Genomic DNA, 23,467 nt, shown 5'->3' with positions numbered 1-23,467 from the left:
TACCATTCACCCATATACCCTTATCTTACATATGGAATTTGTGCATGAGGATCAACAACATCCAATCACCTAAAACCCCCAATAACCCAGCAAAAGGCAGCAGTAAGAATGATAATAAATTCCCACTCCTGCCAGCATACTCCACCAATTATCAAAAAGTCTGAATCTGCTTACCATTAAGAACATCCATACTTATTCATGTGCCTACTACATACACAGAACAATACACGCAAATATAAACCTCCACTCAAACTTCTCCTCACCAACCTAAACAGGACACATGACCACAACACAAGACATAGATCTCTTTTTGATATACCTTGTGTCCATATCACACTGTGTAAAAACTCTATGCACATAAAGGGCCCCAAAATATGGAATTCATTACCAGAAGATATTAAAGTAACCCAGTCTGAAAGTCAATTTAAGACACTTCTCAAAAGCCACTTAATCACCCTAGACTAAATGCTAAATACTCAGTACACATTTACTCACCTATGTACTCCCACATCATAACTGAAACAATCTCATTGAACCTTTTATCCATTGTTGACAGGAATACAATTGAATCATTGTTTTTCACAAAAGCAGTTTAGAATATAAATATATCTTTGTATTATACAAATTTTGATTCATTTATAATTAATATTCTACTGTACAATTATGAAATAATTACTTTCCTACTGTACAACTATGATATACTACTCCTTAGTATTAAGTAGACTGTAAGCCAATAATGTTAAGTTGGCCCATAATACCTAGGCATAATAGAGGCTCTCTATGTACTGCAACCCACTATTGTATATACACAATCTCAATGTACTGTGCAAAGACATTAAATAAATAAATATTTCATGAATTCCTTTTACTACTGCAGGGCTCAGAGGTGACATCGGACGGCGTCACCCCTTACAGGATTACTGCTCGTGATGATGACGAACCAAATACAAACAATAGTCAAATTACCTTCGAGGTGTTAAGAGTTACAAACGTAAATACAGGTGAAGAGTCCCAGATGTTCCAAGCTGTTAGCAGCTACTGGGATAATGCAGGCGAAACACAGTATTTCTGCACGTAAGTAGAAATGTTTGAGGTGTTTAAGAATTTTTGATAACACGAGTATGGCAGTGGCTATTATAAGTGACACCTGGAACTTGAAGGTGGAATGTTGGGTCAGTACAGAGACAAGTTCGCATCCATTGACACACAATATGCCACTCCAACTTATTCAGTAATCAAAACTTTGCGGCCCAGTTCCTGGACCCATTATGTGCCTCTGTAATCTTTGACTACCGTCAGTGTGTGAAAAAAAAAACTCGAGGTTCTCTCTGGAGCGTTTCAATATTTTTTTCTCCTACCACCCCATATATTCTATATTCTATGTAAACTTTATTTATAAACAAAAAACATTAACAAAGATACAATAGAAATAAGAACAACATAAAGAACATTTCAAAATCTATATCTCAAACACTTCATCCAGCTCCCTGGTGGTGGACTGCGTGTCAAGAATGCTGCAGGCATTTCCCCTCTGGATCGCAACACTGAGTCTCTGAGATATATATATATATATATATATATATATATATATATATATATATATATATATATATATATATATATATATATATATATATATATATATATATATATATATATATAATTTTTCTTCCAGGCTGATTACAACGATAAATATGACCGGACTTAAAGGCCTCTACGATATTGAAATAATGGTAAGATATAAAAATAAATATTTACTGTCTCTTATTGTATCTTACAGCTTCTTACTGCCTGTTACTACTGTCTTACTACCTTCATAAGACACAGACAAATTGGGCATTAATACATAAAACATAATGGTGCAGGATACATGACACATGGATACGCCGAGCTTGTGTCCAGGTTTCATTGATTAAAAAAGTTTAAAATACATAGAATATGAAATAAAGGTCACAAAATTTTTAAATTTCTAAAAGCAATGGAAATAAAAGTGAAAAAAAGGAAATTAAAAATCTTGTAAATATTTATTATTTTTATTATTATTATTATTTTTATTATTATTATTATTATTATTATTATTATTATTATTATTATTATTATTATTTATGATAAGATGGATAATGAGAACCTTCAAAACTAGGGATACCAAGCCCATGATTATCTTCAATTACAATTAGTATTATATTATTTTTAATTATTAGTTGTATCATTATTATTTAATTATTATTCATATCATTATTAATATTATTACAATTATATTATTAGTTATATTATTATTTATATTATTATAAACGGGTTAATAATTATATTTCAGGGAATAGATCACGGAACTCCGCCTCTAAACGGAACTTATAATATAAACATGGTCATTACAGACGCAAATGACCATGTACCCACGTTTCACTTCGACACCTGCTCTGTCGACAACGAGATTCCGACAATAGTTATGGAAGAGGTAAGACCGTGGGCCACCTCGCTGAGTTGTGACTTGACAATCTCGTGAAGAGTCTGAAAGATGTCAGGATGTTCCACAGATAAATGGCATCAAACTGTGAATTGTTCTGTCCACAGTGACAATACCCTGGCCTCCACCCTGGCCTCCACCCTGGCCTCCACCCTGGCCTCCACCCTGGCCTCCACTCTAGCCTTCCGGGCTCCACCTGGCCTCCACCATGTCCTCCACCCTGGCCTCCACTCTAGCCTTCTGGGCTCCACCTGGCCTCCACCCTTGCCTCCACCCTGGCCTCCACTCTAGCTTTCTGGGCTCCACCTGGCCTCCACCCTGCAATCCACTATAGCCTTCCGAGCTCCACTCTGGCCTCCACCCTGGCCTCCACTCTAGCCTTCCGGGCTTCACCCTGGCCTCCACCCTGGCCTCCACTCTAGCCTTCCGGGCTCCACCTGGCCTCAACCATGGCCTCCACCCTGGCCTCCACTCTAGCCTTCTGGGCTCCACCTGGCATCCACCCTGGCCTCCACTCTAGCCTTCTGGGCTTCACCTGGCCTCCACCCTGGCTTCCACCCTGGCCTCCACCGTGGCCTCCACTCTAGCCTTCCGGGTTCCACCTGGCCTCCACCCTGACTTCCACCCTGGCCTCCACTCTAGCCTTCCGGGCTCCACTCTGACCTCCATCCTGGCCTCCACTCTAGCCTTCCGGGCTCCACTCTGACCTCCATCCTGGCCTCCACTCTAGCCTTCCGGGCTTCACCCTGGCCTCCACCCTGGCCTCCACCCTGGCCTCCACCCTGGCCTCCACTATAGCTTTCCGGGCTCCACCTGGCCTCCACCCTGGCCTCCACTCTAGCCTTCTGGGCTCCACCTGGCCTCCACCCTGGTCTCCACCCTGGTCTCCACCCTGGTCTCCACCCTGGTCTCCACCCTGGTCTCCACCCTGGTCTCCACCCTGGTCTCCACCCTGGTCTCCACCCTGGCCACCACCCTTGTCTCCACCCTTGTCTCCACCCTGGTCTCCACCCTGGTCTCCACCCTGGTCTCCACCCTGGTCTCCACCCTGGTCTCCACCCTGGCCTCCACCCTGGATCCACCCTAGCCTCCATTCTGGTCTCCACCCTGGCTTCCACCCTGGAATCCACCCTGGCCTCCACCCAGGTCTCCACCCTGGTCTCCACCCTGGTCTCCACCCTGGTCTCCACCCTGGATCAACCCTGGCCTCCACCCTAGATCCACCCTAGCCTCCATTCTGGTCTCCACCCTGGCCTCCACCCTGCAATCCACCCTTTTCTCCACCCTTTTCTCCACCCTGGCTTCCTCCCTGGCCTCCACTCTAGCCTTCCGGGCTCCACCTGGCCTCCACCCTGGCCTCCACCCTGGCCTCCACTCTAGCCTTCTGGGCTCCACCTGCCTCCACCCTGGCCTCCACCCGGGCTTCCACTCTAGCCTTCTGGGCTCCACCTGGCCTCCACCCTGGCCTAAACCCTGGCCTCCACTCTAGCCTTCCGGGCTCCACTCTGACCTCCACCCTGGCCTCCACTCTAGCCTTCCGGGCTTCACCCTGGCCTCCACCCTGGCCTCCACTATAGCCTTCCGGGCTCCACCTGGCCTCCACCCTGGCCTCCACTCTAGCCTTCTGGGCTCCATCTGGCCTCCACCCTGGCCTCCACCCTGGTCTCCACCCTGGTCTCCACCCTGGTCTCCACCCTGGTCTCCACCCTGGTCTCCACCCTGGTCTCCACCCTGGCCTCCACCTTGGCCTCCACTCTGGCCTCCACCCTGATCTCCACCCTGGCCTCCACCCTGGCCTCCACCCTTTCCACCACCCTGGCCACCACCCTGGTCTCCACCCTAGTCAATACCCTGGCCTCCACCCTGGCCTCCACCTTTGTCTCCACCTTTGTCTCCACCTTTGTCTCCACCCTGGTCTCCACCCTGGCCTCCATCCTGGCCTCCACCCTGGTCTCCACCCTGGTCTCCACCCTGGTCTCCACCCTGGTCTCCACCCTGGTCTCCACCCTGGCCTCCACCTTGGCCTCCACTCTGGCCTCCACCCTGATCTCCACCCTGGCCTCCACCCTGGCCTCCACCCTGGCCTCCACCCTTTCCACCACCCTGGTCTCCACCCTAGTCAATACCCTGGTCTCCACCCTGGTCTCCACCCTGGTTTCCACCCTGGCCTCCACCCTGGTCTCCACCCTCTCCTCCACTCTGGTCTCCACCTTGGTATTCACCCTGGCCGCCGCCCTGGTCTCCACCCTGGCTTCCACCCTGGATCCACCCTGGCCTCCACCCTAGCCTCCACCCTGGTCTCCACCCTGGCCTCCACCCTGCAATCCACCCTTTTCTCCACCCTTTTCTCCACCCTTTTCTCCACCCTGGAATCCACCCTGGCCTCCACCGTGGTCTCCACCATGGTCTCCAATCTGGCCTCCACCCTGGCCTCCACCCTGGCCTTCACCCTAGTCTCCACCCTGACCTCCACCCTGGTCTCCACCCTGGTCTCCACCCTGGTCTCCACCCTGGTCTCCACCCTGGTCTCCACCCTGGTCTCCACCCTGGTCTCCACCCTGGTCTCCACCCTGGTCACCACCCTGGCCTCCACCCTGGCCTCCACCCTGGCCTCCACCCTGGCCTCCACCCTGGTGTCCACCCTGGTCTCCACCCTGGTCACCACCCTGGTCACCACCCTGGCCTCTACCCTGGTCACCACCCTGGCCTCCACCCTGGCCTCCACCCTGGCCTCCACCCTGGCCTCCACCCTGGCCTCCACCCTGGCCTCTACCCTGGTCACCACCCTGGCCTCCACCCTGGTCACCACCCTGGCCTCTACCCTGGTCACCACCCTGGCCTCCACCCTGGCCTCTACCCTGGTCACCACCCTGGCCTCCACCCTGACCTCCACCCTGGCCTCCACCCTGGCCTCCACCCTGGCCTCCACCCTGGCCTTCACCCTAGTCTCCACCCTGACCTCCACCCTGGTCTCCACCCTGGTCTCCACCCTGGTCTCCACCCTGGTCTCCACCCTGGTCTCCACCCTGGTCTCCACCCTGGTCTCCACCCTGGTCTCCACCCTGGCCTCTACCCTGGTCACCACCCTGGCCTCCACCCTGGCCTCCACCCTGGCCTCCACCCTGGCCTCCACCCTGGTGTCCACCCTGGTCTCCACCCTTGTCACCACCCTGGTCACCACCCTGGCCTCTACCCTGGTCACCACCCTGGCCTCCACCCTGGCCTCCACCCTGGCCTCCACCCTGGCCTCCACCCTGGCCTCCACCCTGGCCTCTACCCTGGTCACCACCCTGGCCTCCACCCTGGTCACCACCCTGGCCTCTACCCTGGTCACCACCCTGGCCTCCACCCTGGCCTCTACCCTGGTCACCACCCTGGCCTCCACCCTGACCTCCACCCTGGCCTCCACCCTGGCCTCCACCCTGGCCTCCACCCTGGCCTCTACCCTGGTCACCACCCTGGCCTCCACCCTGGTCACCACCCTGGTCACCACCCTGGTCACCACCCTGGTCACCACCCTGGCCTCCACCCTGGCCTCTACCCTGGTCACCACCCTGGCCTCCACCCTGGCCTCCACCCTGGCCTCCACCCTGGCCTCCACCCTGGCCTCCACCCTGGCCTCTACCCTGGTCACCACCCTGGCCTCCACCCTGGTCACCACCCTGGTCACCACCCTGGTCACCACCCTGGTCACCACCCTGGCCTCCACCCTGGCCTCCACCCTGGCCTCCATGGATCAACCATTATCCGCTTAGCTAACACTTCAAGTGTTTCATCTCTCTGGGTTTCATTTCAGAATGAGGTGAAGAGCGGCGACGCAATAGGCTGCCGGAGCGACACTGGAGACACAGTCTTGTTGAAGATTTCAGTGACTGATGAAGACGATAATGAAAACAGCCAAGTCACTGTGGAGATTGATTATGATGCATCAACAGTTGATGGAGCAACTGATGGTATGATGACCTATAAGCAACCTTGTGCATATTGTATTTTATATATATATTTTTTTTCAACAAGTCGGCCGTCTCCCACCGAGGCAGGGTGACCCAAAAAAGAAAGAAAATCCCCATAAAGAAAATACTTTCACCTCACTCACACATAATCACAAAATAGTTTTTTGAAGGGCACTTGTTAAGACACTTGGCCTGTGTATTCACCTATTTGTGGTTGCAGGGGTCGATTCATAGCTCCTGGCCTCGCCTCTTCGCTGATTGCTAGTAGGTCCTCTCCCTCCCTAATCCATGAGCTTTATCATACCTCATCTTAAAACTATGTATGGTTCCCGCCTCCACTACGTCACTTTCTAGGCTATTCCACTTCCTGACTAATCTATGACTGAAGAAATATTTCCTAACATCCCTTTGACTCATAGGGGTCTTCAACTTCCAATTGTGACCCCTTGTTTCTGTGTCCCATCTCTGGAACATCCTGTCTTTGTCCACCTTGTCTATTCCTTGCAGTATTTTATATGTCGTTATCATGTCTTCCCTGACCCTCCTGTCCTCCATTGTTGTCAGGCCAATTTCCCTTAACCTTGCTTCGTAGGACAATCCCCTTAGCTCTGGGACTAGTCTTGTTGCAAACCTTTGCACTTTCTCTAATTTGTTGACGTGCTTGACCAGGTGCGGATTCCAAGCTGGTGCTGCTTACTCCAGTATGGGCCTGACGTATATGGTGTACAGAGTCTTGAACGATTCCTTACTAAGGTATCGGAATGCTATCCTTAGGTTTGCCAGACGCCCATACGCTGCAACAGTTACCTGACTGATGTGAGCCTCAGGAGATGTGTTCGGTATTATACTCATCTCCAGATCTTTTTCCTTGATTGAGGTTTGCAGTCTTTTGGCCACCTAGACTATACTCTGCGGTCTTCGTTGCCCTTCCCCGATCTTCATGACTTTGCATTCAGCAGGGCTAAATTCCAGGATCCAGTTGCTGGCCCAGGCTTGTAGCCTGTCCAGGTCTCTTCGTAGTCCTACCTGATCCTCGACCGATTTGATTCTCCTCATTAACTTCACATCATCTGCAAACAAGAACACTTCTGAGTCTATCCCTTCCGTTATGTTATTCACATATACCAAAAAGAGCACAGGTCCTAGGACTGACCCCTGTGGAACCACGCTTGTCACAGGCGCCCATTCTGACACCTCGTCATGTTCCATGACTCGTTGATGCCTCCCTGTCAATATTCTCTGATCCATTGCAGTGCCTTTCCTGTTATGTGTGCCTGATCCTCTAGCTTTTCCATTAACCTCTTGTGAGGAGCTGTGTCGATGGTCTCCTTGCAGTCCAAGAAAATGTGTATGTGTGTGCGTTTGTGTACTAACCTAGTTGTGGTTGCAGAGGTCGAGTCCACTAGGTCCACTCTTTCCCTTTTCCATGAGCTTTATCATCTCTTTTTTAAAACTATGTATGAATCCTGCCTCCACTACATTACTCTCTAGATTGTTCCACTTCCTGACAACTCTGTGACTGAAGAATTACTTTCTAATATCCCTGTGACTCATCTGAGTTTTCAACTTCCAACTGTGACCCCGTGTTCCTGTGTCCAATCTCTGAAACATTCTAACCCTGTCCACTTTGTCTCCTCGATCCCTCCTGTCCTCCAGTGTCGCCAGGTTCACTTCAATTAATCTCTCCTTGTAGGACATGCCCTTTAGCTCCGGGACTAGTCTTATTGCAAACCTTTGCACTTTCTCTAATTCCTTGACGTGTTTTATCATGGGTGGGTTCGATACTGGTGCTGCATTCTCCAATATGAGCCTGACGTACACGGTGTACAGTGTCTTGAATGACTCCTATCTTGATGTCGATACGCGCGCGCGTGTGTTTGTATATGGTTAAGTTGTTATGAAGCCTCTGTGACATCCTGGACCTGTATAGTCTACCTGATCTGTGTGATCTGGAGATGTGTATCGTTCAGAACCTGAGATATGTGACTGGTAGGCTCACACTCGATCATTTACATGACAGTCTTTACTAATTTATACACTAAGGCGCCTTTGCTGTATCAATAATGTTATTAACTCTTCTGTTTCAGGTGAAGGGCAGAAGCGATCATTCCAAATTAAGGAAGGTTATGGCACTTCCAGTTCGCATGCCATTTATGTTATCAGAGTAACCGAAGAAATTGACAGGGAGAGAGGATCAGCATACAATGTAAATACCCAATTTCATTTTCATTATACTGTACTCACCTATTTGTGGTTGCAAGGGTAGTCATAGCTCCAGGCCCAACCTCTTCACTGGTCGCTACTTTCTCCCTGCTCCATGAGCTAACATCCCTGTGACTCGTCTGAATTTTCAACTAACAGTTGTGACCCCTTGTTGCTGTGTCACATCTCTGAAACATTCTGTCCCTATCCACCTTTCCAATTTCTCTCAGTATTTTATACGTAATTGTGATGTGTTCCCAATCCCTCCTGTCCTCTAGTGTTGTCAGGACGATTTCCCTGTACCTCTCCTCGTAGGACATACAGAAGGGTCCCACTTTACGGCACTTTGCTAATATGGACATTTCAAATTATACCCAAAAATTCGTTTATATGGCTCCTGATTCGCTATTACAGCGTCCACACGTCACCCAACCATTCTTGGTGTTTTTCCACTCTCCGTGAACTTCACATCTCCCGATTATGTCTGGAAACTTTCCAAAGCTTTAAGTGTTTTAAAGTTATTACGTATTTTATGTATACTCTTTGTGTTCCATCTAAGAGTAGTTATGATAAAAAGAAGGGTCGTAAGTTAGAAATGATTAAACTCAGTGTGCAAGGTACGTTTATGTCTGAGACACTACTGATAATTTTACTTATGTCTGCCTGTACCTAAATAACTCTTATTAGTATAGCGCTTAGTTATGAATATCATAATAATAATAATATGCCTATAAATAAACTTACTATGCTGGCTAACAGGTACATTAAAATCGCTATTTGGCATTGTTGCAAAGTACGTAGCAGTAGCTACGCCAGGCGAGGTAGCAGATAAGAGTGTTTCAGTAGTGTTGAAGAAGAAATAACATAATAATAATAATAATAATAATAATCACTCTGGGGCGCTTTGAATGTCGTATATTATGTTATTATAAAAATTTTCATTAATCTATGATTTGAGCCAGGGTATGTTGCTGTAAGCCAGGGTATGTTGCTGTAAGCCAGGGTATGTTGCTGTAAGCCAGGGTATGTTGCTGTAAGCCAGGGTATGTTGCTGTAAGCCAGGGTATGTTGCTGTAAGCCAGGGTATGTTGCTGTAAGCCAGGGTATGTTGCTGTAAGCCAGGGTATGTTGCTGTAAGCCAGGGTATGTTGCTGTAAGCCAGGGTATGTTGCTGTAAGCCAGGGTATGTTGCTGTAAGCCAGGGTATGTTGCTGTAAGCCAGGGTATGTTGCTGTAAGCCAGGGTATGTTGCTGTAAGCCAGGGTATGTTGCTGTAAGCCAGGGTATGTTGCTGTGTAAGCCAGGGTATGTTGCTGTAAGCCAGGGTATGTTGCTGTAAGCCAGGGTATGTTGCTGTAAGCCAGGGTATGTTGCTGTAAGCCAGGGTATGTTGCTGTAAGCCAGGGTATGTTGGTGTAAGCCAGGGTATGTTGCTGTAAGCCAGGGTATGTTGCTGTAAGCCAGGGTATGTTGCTGTAAGCCAGGGTATGTTGCTGTAAGCCAGGGTATGTTGGGTGTAAGCCAGGGTATGTTGCTGTAAGCCAGGGTATGTTGCTGTAAGCCAGGGTATGTTGCTGTAAGCCAGGGTATGTTGCTGTAAGCCAGGGTATGTTGGTGTAAGCCAGGGTATGTTGGTGTAAGCCAGGGTATGTTGCTGTAAGCCAGGGTATGTTGGTGTAAGCCAGGGTATGTTGCTGTAAACCAGGGTATGTTGGTGTAAGCCAGGGTATGTTGGTGTAAGCCAGGGTATGTTGGTGTAAGCCAGGGTATGTTGGTGTAAGCCAGGGTATGTTGGTGTAAGCCAGGGTATGTTGCTGTAAGCCAGGGTATGTTGGTGTAAGCCAGGGTATGTTGGTGTAAGCCAGGGTATGTTGCTGTAAGCCAGGGTATGTTGCTGTAAGCCAGGGTATGTTGCTGTAAGCCAGGGTATGTTGCTGTAAGCCAGGGTAAGTTGCTGTAAGCTAGGGTATGTTGCTGTAAGCCAGGGTATGTTGCTGTTAGCCAGGGTAAGTTGCTGTAAGCCAGGGTACGTTGCTGTAAGCCAGGGTATGTTGCTGTACGCCAGGGTATGTTGGTGTAAGCCAGGGTATGTTGCTGTAAGCCAGGGTATGTTGGTGTAAGCCAGGGTATGTTGGTGTAAGCCAGGGTATGTTGCTGTAAGCCAGGGTATGTTGCTGTAAGCCAGGGTATGTTGCTGTAAGCCAGGGTATGTTGCTGTAAGCCGGGGTATGTTGCTGTAAGCCAGGGTATGTTGCTGTAAGCCAGGGTAAGTTGCTGTAAGCCAGGGTAAGTTGCTGTAAGCCAGGGTATGTTGCTGTAAGCCAGGGTATGTTGCTGTAAGCCAGGGTATGTTGGTGTAAGCCAGGGTATGTTGGTGTAAGCCAGGGTATGTTGCTGTAAGCCAGGGTATGTTGGTGTAAGCCAGGGTATGTTGCTGTAAGCCAGGGTATGTTGCTGTAAGCCAGGGTATGTTGCTGTAAGCCAGGGTAAGTTGCTGTAAGCCAGAGTATGTTGCTGTAAGCCAGGGTAAGTTGCTGTAAGCCAGGGTATGTTGCTGTAAGCCAGGGTATGTTGCTGTAAGCCAGGGTAAGTTGCTGTAAGCCAGAGTATGTTGCTGTAAGCCAGGGTAAGTTGCTGTAAGCCAGGGTATGTTGCTGTAAGCCAGGGTATGTTGCTGTAAGCCAGGGTATGTTGCTGTAAGCCAGGGTATGTTGCTGTAAGCCAGTGTATGTTGCTGTAAGCCAGGGTATGTTGCTGTAAGCCAGGGTAAGTTGCTGTAAGCCAGGGTATGTTGCTGTAAGCCAGGGTATGTTGCTGTAAGCCAGGGTAAGTTGCTGTAAGCCAGGGTAAGTTGCTGTAAGCCAGGGTAAGTTGGTGTAAGCCAGGGTATGTTGGTGTAAGCCAGGGTATGTTGGTGTAAGCCAGGGTATGTTGGTGTAAGCCAGGGTATGTTGGTGTAAGCCAGGGTATGTTGGTGTAAGCCAGGGTATGTTGGTGTAAGCCAGGGTATATTGGTGTAAGCCAGGGTATGTTGCTGTAAGCCAGGGTATGTTGCTGTAAGCCAGGGTATGTTGCTGTAAGCCAGGGTATGTTGCTGTAAGCCAGAGTATGTTGCTGTAAGCCAGGGTATGTTGCTGTAAGCCAGGGTATGTTGCTGTAAGCCAGGGTATGTTGCTGTAAGCCAGGGTATGTTGCTGTAAGCCAGGGTATGTTGCTGTAAGCCAGGGTATGTTGCTGTAAGCCAGGGTATGTTGCTGTAAGCCAGGGTATGTTGCTGTAAGCCAGGGTATGTTGCTGTAAGCTAGGGTATGTTGCTGTAAGCCAGGGTATGTTGCTGTAAGCCAGGGTATGTTGCTGTAAGCCAGGGTATGTTGCTGTAAGCCAGGGTATGTTGCAGTAAGCCAGGGTATGTTGCTGTAAGCCAGGGTATGTTGCTGTAAGCCAGGGTGTGTTGCTGTAAGCCAGGGTATGTTGCTGTAAGCCAGGGTATGTTGCTGTAAGCCAGGGTATGTTGCTGTAAGCCAGGGTATGTTGCTGTAAGCCAGGGTATGTTGCTGTAAGCCAGGGTATGTTGCTGTAAGCCAGGGTATGTTGCTGTAAGCCAGGGTATGTTGCTGTAAGCCAGGGTAAGTTGCTGTAAGCCAGGGTATGTTGCTGTAAGCCAGGGTATGTTGCTTTAAGTTAGGCTATGTTGCTGTAAGCCAGGGTATGTTGCTGTAAGCCAGGGTATGTTGCAGTAAGCCAGGGTATGTTGCTGTAAGCCAGGGTATGTTGCTGTAAGCCTGGGTATGTTGCTGTAAGCCAGGGTATGTTGCTGTAAGCCAGGGTATGTTGCTGTAAGCCAGGGTATGTTGCTGTAAACCAGGGTATGTTGCTGTAAGCCAGGGTATGTTGCTGTAAGCCAGGGTATGTTGCTGTAAGCCAGGGTATGTTGCTGTAAGCCAGGGTATGTTGCTGTAAGCCAGGGTATGTTGCTGTAAGCCAGGGTATGTTGCTGTAAGCCAGGGTATGTTGCTGTAAGCCACGGTATGTTGCTGTAAGCCAGGGTATGTTGCTGTAAGCCAGGGTATGTTGCTGTAAGCCAGGGCATGTTGCTGTAAGCCAGGGTATGTTGCTGTAAGCCAGGATATGTTGCTGTAAGCCAGGGTATGTTGCTGTAAGCCAGGGTATGTTGCTGTAAGCCAGGGTATGTTGCTGTAAGCCAGGGTATGTTGCTGTAAGCCAGGGTATGTTGCTGTAAGCCAGGGTATGTTGCTGTAAGCCAGGGTATGTTGCTGTAAGCCAGGGTATGTTGCTGTAAGCCAGGCTATGTTGCTGTAAGCCAGGGTATGTTGCTGTAAGCCAGGGTATATTGCTGTAAGCCAGGGTATGTTGCTGTAAGCCAGGGTATGTTGCTGTAAGCCAGGGTAAGTTGCTGTAAGCCAGGGTATGTTGCTGTAAGCCAGGGTATGTTGCTGTAAGCCAGGGTATGTTGCTGTAAGCCAGGGTAAGTTGCTGTAAGCCAGGGTATGTTGCTGTAAGCCAGGGTAAATTGCTGTAAGCCAGGGTATGTTGCTGCAAGCCAGGGTATGTTGCTGTAAGCCAGGGTATGTTGCTATAAGCCAGAGTGCCTTGCTGTAAGCCAGAGTGCCTTGCTGTAAGCCAGGGTGTGTTGCTGTGAGCCCGGGTATGTTGCTGTAAGCCAGGGTATGTTGCTGTAAGCCAGGGTGTGTTGCTGTAAGCCAGGGTATGTTGCTGTAAGCCAGGGTATGTTGCTGTAAGCCAGGGTATGTTGCTGTAAGCCAGGGTATGTTGCTGTAAGCCAGGGTATGTTGCTGTAAGCCAGGCTATGTTGCTGTAAGCCATGGTATGTTGCTGTAAGCCATGGTATGTTGCTGTAAGCCAGGGTAAGTTGCTGTAAGCCAGGGTATGTTGCTGTAAGCCAGGGTATGTTGCTGTAAGCCAGGGTATGTTGCTGTAAGCCAGGGTATGTTGCTGTAAGCCAGGGTATGTTGCTGTAAGCCAGGGTATGTTGCTGTAAGCCAGGGTAAGTTGCTGTAAGCCAGGGTATGTTGCTGTAAGCCAGGGTATGTTGCTGTGAGCCAGGGTAAGTTGCTGTGAGCCAGGGTATGTTGCTGTAAGCCAGAGTAAGTTGTTGTAAGCCAGGGTAAGTTGCTGTAAGCCAGGGTATGTTGCTGTAAGCCAGGGTATGTTGCTGTAAGCCAGGGTAAGTTGCTGTAAGCCAGAGTATGTTGCTGTAAGCCAGGGTAAGTTGCTGTAAGCCAGGGTATGTTGCTGTAAGCCAGGGTATGTTGCTGTAAGCCAGGGTATGTTGCTGTAAGCCAGGGTATGTTGCTGTAAGCCAGTGTATGTTGCTGTAAGCCAGGGTATGTTGCTGTAAGCCAGGGTATGTTGCTGTAAGCCAGGGTAAGTTGCTGTAAGCCAGGGTATGTTGCTGTAAGCCAGGGTATGTTGCTGTAAGCCAGGGTAAGTTGCTGTAAGCCAGGGTAAGTTGCTGTAAGCCAGGGTAAGTTGCTGTAAGCCAGGGTAAGTTGCTGTAAGCCAGGGTAAGTTGCTGTAAGCCAGGGTATGTTGCTGTAAGCCAGGGTATGTTGCTGTAAGCCAGGGTATGTTGCTGTAAGCCAGGGTATGTTGCTGTAAGCCAGGGTATGTTGCTGTGAGCCAGGGTATGTTGCTGTGAGCTGGGTGGCATGTTGCTGTAAACTGGGTGGCATGTTGCTGTGAGCCAGGGTAGTATGTTATTGTGAGCCAGAGTGGTATGTTACTGTGAGCCAGGGTGGTATGTTACTGTGAGCCAGGGTGGCATGTTGCTGTGAGCCAGGGTGGTATATTACTGTGAGCCAGGGTGGTATGTTACTGTGATCCAGGGTGGTATGTTACTGTGAGCCAGGGTGGTATGTTACTGTGATCCAGGGTAGTATGTTGTTGTGAGCCAGGGTAGTATGTTGTTGTGAGCCAGGGTGGTATGTTACTGTGAGCCAGGGTGGTATGTTACTGTGAGCCAGGGTGGTATGTTACTGTGAGCCAGGGTGGTATGTTACTGTGAGCCAGGGTGGTATGTTACTGTGAGCCAGGGTGGTATGTTTCTGTGAGCCAGGGTGGTATGTTACTGTGATCCAGGGTGGTATGTTGTTGTGAGCCAGGGTGGTATGTTACTGTGATCCAGGGTGGTATGTTACTGTGATCCAGGGTGGTATGTTACTGTGAGCCAGGGTGGTATGTTACTGTGATCCAGGGTGGTATGTTACGGTGATCCAGGGTGGTATGTTACGGTGATCCAGGGTGGTATGTTACTGTGAGCCAGGGTGGTATGTTACTGTGAGCCAGGGTGGTATGTTACTGTGAGCCAGGGTGGTATGTTACTGTGATCCAGGGTGGTATGTTGTTGTGAGCCAGGGTGGTATGTTGTTGTGAGGCAGGGTGCTATGTTGTTGTGAGCCAGGGTGGTATGTTGTGAGCCAGGGTGGTATGTTGTGAGCCAGGGTGGTATGTTGCTGTGAGCCAGGGTGGTATGTTTTTGTGAGCCAGGATGGTATGTTACTGTAAGCCAGGGTGGTATGTTGTTGTGAGCCAAGGTGGTATGTTGTTGTGAGCCAGGGTGGTATCTTGCTGTGACCCAGGGTAGTATGTTACTGTGAGCCAGGATATGTTGCTGTGACCCAGGGTGGTATGTTGTTGTGAGCAAGGGTGGTATGTTGTGATCAAGGGTGGTATGTTGTGAGCCAAAGTGGTATGTTGTGAGCCAGGGTGGTATGTTGTTGTGAGCCAGGGTAGTATGTTGTTGTGAGCCAGGGTGGTATATAGCTGTGAGCCAGGGTGGTATGTTTTTGTGAACCAGGGTGGTATGTTTTTGTGAGCCAGGGTGGTATGTTTTTGTGAGCCAGGGTGGTATATTGCTGTGAGCCAGGGTGGTATATTGTTGTGAGCCAGGGTGGTATATTGCTGTGAGCCAGGGTGGTATGTTTTTGTGAGCCAGGGTGGTATGTTTTTGTGAGCCAGGGTGGCATCTTATTGTGAACCAGGGTAGTATGTTACTGTCCAGCACTTGTTGGTGTACCCTACAATTCCGGTTTGCTGAAGTCCTTTTTGTCTCCACTAAAAATACTTCCTTAAATTTCGTGCTGAGCTCTGGCTCTTCGACTAATCTCCTTACTTTCCTGGATCCTTTGTCTTCTATATTTTTTTCCATTCTCTAGCACACTTAGGTTTGGCTTCTCTGCACTTTGGGGTGAACCAAGGGCTCTTTCTGGTCTTCCCATTGTTTCTGTTGTCCGTGTGTACAAAGCTCTTCTCTGCTTCCTTTCATTTGGTGGTTATGTATTCTATCTATTCATTTACTGTTTTTTTTCCACCAGTTCTTTCCCACTGTACCTCATGCTTGTGTAGTCCCCTCTTTTGTAGTCTGGCTTCTCCCATCCTACTCACGTTGCTTCATTCTCCACTAACTCTCCAATGTATTCAAAGCTCAGGACCACGTGATGTCATAACTACTCAAGGTGAATGAGGTCCAGCCTTGCTATTTCATCCTCTCCTCTTTCTCTGGTAGTTTTCTTAACATGTTGATACATGAGGTTTTCAAGTATCACCTCCATCATCATAGCCCTCCACGTTTCTGGTCCACCATGTGGCACCAGGTTTTCCATCAATCTCTTTGTGATTGAAATCACCTACAATTAGTAATGTTGCCTTGCCCATGTGGGCCCTTCTGACCACCTTAGCTAGTGTATCAGTCATTGCTCTGTTGCTTTCATCATATTCATGTCTTGGCCTTAAGCTACTCTGTGGGAGGTTGAACATCAGTGAAATCATCACCTTGGGATACCTAGTCTGAAGTGTTCCTACAGAGTAGTCCCTCACCTTCCCTTCTGTTCACTACTTCCAACTTCTCAAAACTCCACTGGTTTTCGATGAGCGGTGCAACTCCTCCTCCCTCTCTGTTCCCTCTATCTTTCTTGAGAATCTGAAATCCAATTGGATGTCGGGTGATGCCTCCAGGATTCTTTCATGCCACTCCTCACATTTATTCGTTATTTCATCAGCGTTGGTGTAACATACCTTCAGCCTTTCAAAATCTGTATTCTAGGGGTTTGTGGGAGCTGGGGGAGTGGGAGACCTCGTAGGATACTATGGGAGGCTGCTGTGTAGGTGAGCTTTGTGCTGGGGGGATGGGGGCCTGCGAGTGCAAAATGTGATTTGCTTAAAGTTAGTTTGGTTGTGGTGCTTTGTGGGTGATTGCCGATCCTCTTGATGCTGGGTGCTTCTGGCTGTCTCTGACATTCTCTCTTTCTTGCCCCTTGCACCTTTGTATCCTCTCTGTTTCTGTTTTGCTGTACATGTTCTGTCATGGTCAAGGTACACGTACACATGCACTCTGCCCCAGGGCCAGATTCATGGAACTCCGTGTTCATCAAGAACTGCAAGAAGCTCCTATCACGCGCTTTTAACATCCTATGGAGAGGGAGCATGGACACTGGGGCTGTCCCACAGTTACTAAAAACAACAGACATAGCCCCACTCCACAAATTATTATTATAATCAAAAAGAAGCGCTAAGCCACAAGGGCTATACAGCGCTGCAGGGTAGGGATGGAAGCGAGGGTATTGGATGGCAGAAGGGAGGAGGGATGATCAGTAGGTTACAGAAAACAGCGGGGCAGGGGATAGTACGGGGGTAGAGGGTAGCAAGAGATTGAAGTAGAAAGGGCTGAAGGTATCAGAATTTGTGAAGTAAGTCAGTTGTTGCCAAAAAGTCAATGAGAGAGTCTGCATGAAAGGTGGGTCCATCAGCGAGAAGGGAAGGTAAAGAGAGAGCAGCGGAGCGAAGACGACGACGGAGGTAAATTCTGCGTGCTCGTTGATAAAGTGGGCAGTCCAACAGAATGTGGCTGACTGATAATGGAACTTGGCAATTCTCACAGAGAGGAGCAGGGCGCCTCTCCATGAGATATCCATGAGTAAGACGAGTATGGCCAATGCGAAGACGGGAGAGAGTAGTCTCCCAACCTCGACACTGGTGATAAGAAGACGGCCAGTAACCTATACTCGGTTTAATAGATTGAAGTTTGTTGCCGAGCATAGTAGACCAACGTTGTTGCCAACGGGTGTGAAGGTGGGAAGATATTGCAGCAAAACAGTCCGTAAATGGAATACCTCTACATGAAACTGGTAGGTCATGCACTGCTGACCGCGCAGCAGTGTCTGCCTGTTCATTGCCCTGTACGTCAACATGACCAGGGACCCAACAAAAAACAATATCTTTATGCTTGGTAAAGATGCGGCGTAGCCAAAGTTGGATACGGAGGACTAAGGGGTGAGGTGTATCAAATTTCTGTATAGCCTGTAAAGTACTAAGGGAGTCTGAGACAACCACAAATGATGACACAGGCATAGATGCAATACAGATAAGTGCTGTAAGGATGGCATACAATTCAGCAGTAAAAATACTAGCCGAAGATAGTAAATGCCCTTGTACGACGCTGTCCGGAAACACTGCTGCGAATCCTACGCCGTCAGAAGACTTAGAGCCATCTGTGTACACAGCAATGGCATGAGAATGAGAGTGAAAGTGGTCAAGAAAAAGAGAGCGGGAAGCGACCGTAGACAGTTGGGCTTTCGAGCAAGGGAGAGAAAGAACAGACTCGAACAGATGGAACTTCCCAGGGGGGTAGGGAAAAGTGAGATGCTACATGTACATAGAAAGGTGGTAATTGAAGAGAAGACAAGAGCGAATGAAGGCGAAGAGAGAAGGGACGGAGTAAACAGTGGCGGCGAACAAATAAAGAATGTCTACTAATATCAGTGACCATTCTATAAATGGAAGGATTGCGGAGATCATGAGAGCGTACATAGTAGCGAAGGCAATGGGCATCACGGCGATTGGATAAGGATGGAACGTTCGCTTCTGCATAGAGGCTCTCGACAGGGGAAGAGCGAAAAGCACCAAGACATAAACGTAATCATTGGTGACGAATGGGGTTAAGGCTAGAGAGAGTAGCAGGAGATGCCGCTGAATAGATCTGGTCACTATAATCAAGTTTCGATAAAATAAGGGTGGAATGTAGGCGAAGGAGGGTTCGACAATCAGCTCCCCATGAAAGATGAGCAAGGGTTTTAAGAAGGTTCAGCCGGCTGTGACAAGTTGCCTTCAGAGAGGTAATGTGAGGTTTCCAGGATAACCTACGATCAAAGAAGAGGCCCAGAAACTTGACTGTATCACGTTCAGGGATACGGGAGCCATAGAGATACAAAGGATGATCGGAGATGACAGAGCGTCTAGTGAAAGTAATTTGGTGGGTTTTAGTGCTGGAAAATTTAAACCCACGTGTGGTGGCCCAATTGGAAACACGGTCAACTGCATGCTGGAGAGAAACTGTAATAAGGTGACAGTCAGCGCCTGCACAGGCAATAGCAAAGTCATCAACATAGAGTGATGACCAAATATTTGATGGAAGACTAGAGGCCAAATCATTAATAGCAAGGAGACAAAGTGTTGTGCTCAAAACACATCCCTGGGGGACACCTTCAGCTTGGATAAAGTCCGGGGAGAGCACATTATTAACCCGAACACGGAAATGCCTGTCAGTTAAAAAGTTCTTAAGGAAGGTGTAGTGATACTGGTCCTGTGGGGAGCAGCAGCAGGATAATACTGCACCACCTCTAGGGGCCCTTAACAACAACAACAGTTTGGTGTGTGTCATGGGCACTAACACATGGTGTGTGATTCTCTCCTACTTTATCCATTTATCAGCGATGCAGATTACATGGTGAGTTTAAATATGTGGCCTGTAGTTATAACTTTTCTCTTGACATATGCAAGACATCACCATCCCTGTAGAAGCCATTATTAGATGTACTAGTCATTATATTTTGTTGTTGCAGAAGTACTATGAAGATTCTATGTTCAATAAAGCCTAGAGATAAGGCCTGTGTTTCTATCACAACAATTTATTGAACATAGAATCCTGGGCTACCTGGTGGTGATCCTGCGCTAGACTACATCACAACATGGAGCGTTTACTGAAACCTGAGAGGCTAGACTGTGACCCCAGCTTATCAACGGCTGCTCAGGAATGGAAGCACTGGTTTAAGACTTTCGAAAACTTCTTGGGAGCCCTTCCTAAAGAAGATCTAGATAAACTAAGTCTGCTCATCAATTTTGTGTCACCTAAGATATATGAGGCTATTTCTGAGTGTAATACCTACGAAGATGCTATCAAAACCCTCAAGTCTCAGTATATTAAACCTACAAATGAAATCTTTGCACGCTATCGCCTTGCAACTCGCCGCCAGCAGATTGATGAGTCCTTAGAGGAATACTTTCAAGCACTGAAAATTTTAGGTAAGGACTGTCACTTCCAAGCAGTGACAGCTGCTCAGTATTGTGAAGAGTCCATCAGGGATGCTTTTATCAGTGGCCTGCAATCACCAATAATAAGGCAGCGTTTATTGGAGAATAAAACTCTCGACTTAGCCGCTGCCTTTGACCAGGCAAGAGCTCTAGATTCAGCCCAGAAGAATTCTGAAGTATACAGTACCACTCAGCCTTCTCGAGTGGTAAGTGCTGCAATTCCTGACCAAGACTCTTGCAATGAAGTTACTGGGGAACCTGCCTCAGTGACAGCAGCAGCAGGTACGGTGTGTTTCTTTTGTGGTTTTTCAAGACATCCACGTCCAAAGTGTCCTGCTCGTGAAGCAATGTGCCATAAATGCCACAAGAAAGGTCACTTTGCTAAAGTATGTCGTGCTAATGCATCAACAAGAGCTAGTGCCTCCACACATTCCAGTGATCATGCGACTCTAGCAACAGTGACTTCTGCGGCTACTCCAAATTCACTGTCAAAGGCAGTTGTGAAAGTATTCATCAAAGGAACAGAAGTAGATGGTCTTATTGATAGTGGCAGCTCAGAGAGTTTCATCAACCTTGACTTAGTTAAACGGCTCTCCTTGACTCTACATCACTCATCAGGTACCGTTTCCATGGCATCAACATCTCTCTCTATTCAGACCTTAGGGTTTTGTAAGGTAAATCTCAGAGTTAATGGAAAGGATTATCAAGATGTACATTTAGCTATTCTGCCACAACTGTGCTCTGATGTTATCCTTGGTCAGGACTTTCAGAAGCTGCATGGTAGTGTCACCTTAACATATGGAGGTGAACTGCCTCCTCTTGTTGTCTGTGGACTTAGCACTTTAAGGGTAGACCCACCAAAGCTGTTTGCAAATCTTACCGCGGATTGCCATCCTATATCAGCTAAGTCACGCCGCTATTCTTATGAGGATCGGATGTTCATTGAGAAAGAAACTCAGAGGCTGCTGAAGGAGGGTATTATAGAACCGAGTGATTCCCCTTGGCGTGCACAGGTTGTTGTTGTTAAAGATGGTTATAGGAAACGGAGACTGGCTATCGATTACTCTGAGACAATCAACAAATTTACACTTCTTGATGGGTACCCTCTACCTCGAATTGACGATACAGTGAACAAAATTGCTCAGTACTACGTGTTTAGCACAATTGATCTGCAGAGTGCCTATCATCAAGTCCCTATAAGGAATGAAGATAAACCATACACAGCGTTTCAGGCTAGTGATGGCCTGTATCAGTTTACCAGAGTCCCTTTTGGAGTCACCAATGGGGTAGCCTGCTTCCAACGAATTATGGATTCACTCATTCAGGAAGAGCAACTCATGGGAACCTACGCGTATTTAGATAATGTTACCATTTGTGGCAAGACCCAGGAGGAACATGATGCAAACCTTGATAAGTTTTTGGAAGCCGCCAAGAAGAAAAATATCAGTTACAATGAGGAAAAGTGCACTTTTTCAACTAAAAGGCTTAGCATCCTTGGTTATGTAGTGGAAGGAGGTTCAATATTCCCAGACCCTGAACGACTACGACCTCTACGGGAACTTCCAATGCCCCAAGACAAAAAGTCACTCCGAAGAACTCTTGGTCTCTTTGCTTATTACTCACAATGGATCTACAACTATTCAAGTAAAGTCCGCCCATTGAGTGCTACCACATTTCCTGTGACAAAGGAAGCAGAAGCCGCTTTCCATACTCTCAAACAGGACATTGAAAACTCAGTAGTTCAAGCCATTGATGAGTCCCTACCATTCGAAGTGGAAACGGATGCATCTGACATTGCCATTGCTGCAGTCTTATCTCAGGCAGGACGACCAGTAGCCTTCTTTTCGAGAACTTTTCAAGGATCAGAGAAATGTTATGCTGCTGTAGAAAAGGAAGCCCAGGCCATCATAGAAGCAGTTCGCCACTGGAGGCATTATTTAACTGGTAGACATTTCACCATAAGGACTGACCAACGGTCCGTGATGTATATGTTCGACAAGAGGCACAAAAGTAGGATAAAGAATGACAAGATATTACGCTGGAGGATGGAACTATCGTGTTACGACTTTGATATTCTGTACCGACCGGGTCAAGAGAACATCTCACCTGATGCATTCTCTAGGTCCCACTGTGGAGCAGCATGTCATGATTTGCAATCACTCTCAGCTCTCCACAAGGCTTTGTGTCACCCAGGAGTTACACGCCTGTACCATTTTGTCAAATCAAAGAACATGCCCTACTCAGTGGAAGATGTGCGACAAGTGATCAGAGCATGCAGAGTATGTGCAGAGTGCAAGCCAAACTTTCATCAGCCAGAGAAGACTCATCTCATAAAATCCACCCAGCCTTTCGAAAGATTGAATATAGATTTCAAAGGACCTCTACCAAGCACAAATCAGAATAGGTATTTCCTTAACATAGTAGATGAATATTCAAGGTTTCCCTTTGTATTCCCCTGTGCAAATATGGCTGCTTCAACTGTTATTAGTTGTCTTTCACAGTTGTTCTCTATTTTTGGTATGCCAGCTTATATCCATTCAGACAGGGGATCCTCGTTCATGAGTAACGAACTTCAGGAGTTTTTGGCTAGCAAAGGTATTGCCTGCAGCAGAACAACAAGCTACAACCCTCAAGGCAATGGTCAAGTGGAGTGGTTCAATGGTACTATATGGAAGGCAGTTACAATGACATTAAAGTCGCGCAATCTACCTGTTCAACACTGGCAAACTGTCCTACCTGATGCTCTTCACTCTATTAGATCACTGCTGTGCACAGCTACTAATGCAACCCCTCATGAAAGACTCCTCAACTATTCACGTCGTTCCTCTACGGGAGCCTCCGTGCCCACTTGGTTATGTCATCCTGGACCCGTTCTCCTGAAGAGTCACCGTAGGATGAACAAGACGGATCCTTTAGTGGAAGAGGTAGAGCTCCTGCAAGCTAATCCACATTACGCCCACATTCGCTACCAAAATGGTGAAGAGACTACAGTATCTACAAGACATTTAGCCCCAGTTGAAATCCCTATTAGTGTGGAATCTCAAGATACACCAATAGATGTGAAAGATGCTTCGTTTTCTCCTGGAAAGCCCCTTGAGACTACCCCTATGGAAATAGAGGATTCTGCTCCAGCAATTAATCAAACCCCGCTGGAAAATATCGAACCTGGTGAAGAGGCTCAAGGGCTACGAAGGTCGGGACGTGTACGTCGCCCACCTAACAGTTTGGGAGATTACTGTCTCTGATATTTTAGAAGGGGGAGATTGTAGTGATACTGGTCCTGTGGGGAGCAGCAGCAGGATAATACTGCACCACCTCTAGGGGCCCTTAACAACAACAACAGTTTGGTGTGTGTCATGGGCACTAACACATGGTGTGTGATTCTCTCCTACTTTATCCATTTATCAGCGATGCAGATTACATGGTGAGTTTAAATATGTGGCCTGTAGTTATAACTTTTCTCTTGTCATATGCAAGACATCACCATCCCTGTAGAAGCCAT

The 23,467-nt window shown here is 48.0% G+C and overlaps 1 protein-coding gene across 1 annotated transcript in view; it reads left to right on the top strand.

The window, feature by feature from the left end:
* The window catches only part of LOC128687561 (cadherin-AgCad1), a 107,352-nt gene that overhangs the window by 31,454 nt on the left and 52,431 nt on the right, over nt 1-23,467 (top strand). Inside the window, exons 22-26 of the mRNA XM_070084114.1 lie at nt 878-1,074; nt 1,676-1,733; nt 2,315-2,455; nt 6,261-6,417; nt 8,505-8,623. Of these exons, the coding sequence (XP_069940215.1) occupies nt 878-1,074; nt 1,676-1,733; nt 2,315-2,455; nt 6,261-6,417; nt 8,505-8,623 (672 nt within the window). The remainder of the gene's footprint in view (nt 1-877; nt 1,075-1,675; nt 1,734-2,314; nt 2,456-6,260; nt 6,418-8,504; nt 8,624-23,467) is intronic.

The sequence above is a fragment of the Cherax quadricarinatus genome, chromosome 11 (assembly GCF_038502225.1).
Source record: "Cherax quadricarinatus isolate ZL_2023a chromosome 11, ASM3850222v1, whole genome shotgun sequence".
In the NCBI taxonomy this organism is placed as follows: domain Eukaryota; kingdom Metazoa; phylum Arthropoda; class Malacostraca; order Decapoda; family Parastacidae; genus Cherax; species Cherax quadricarinatus.
The sequence above is the reverse complement of the archived record's forward strand: the minus strand, read 5'-3'. Positions and strand labels throughout refer to the sequence as shown.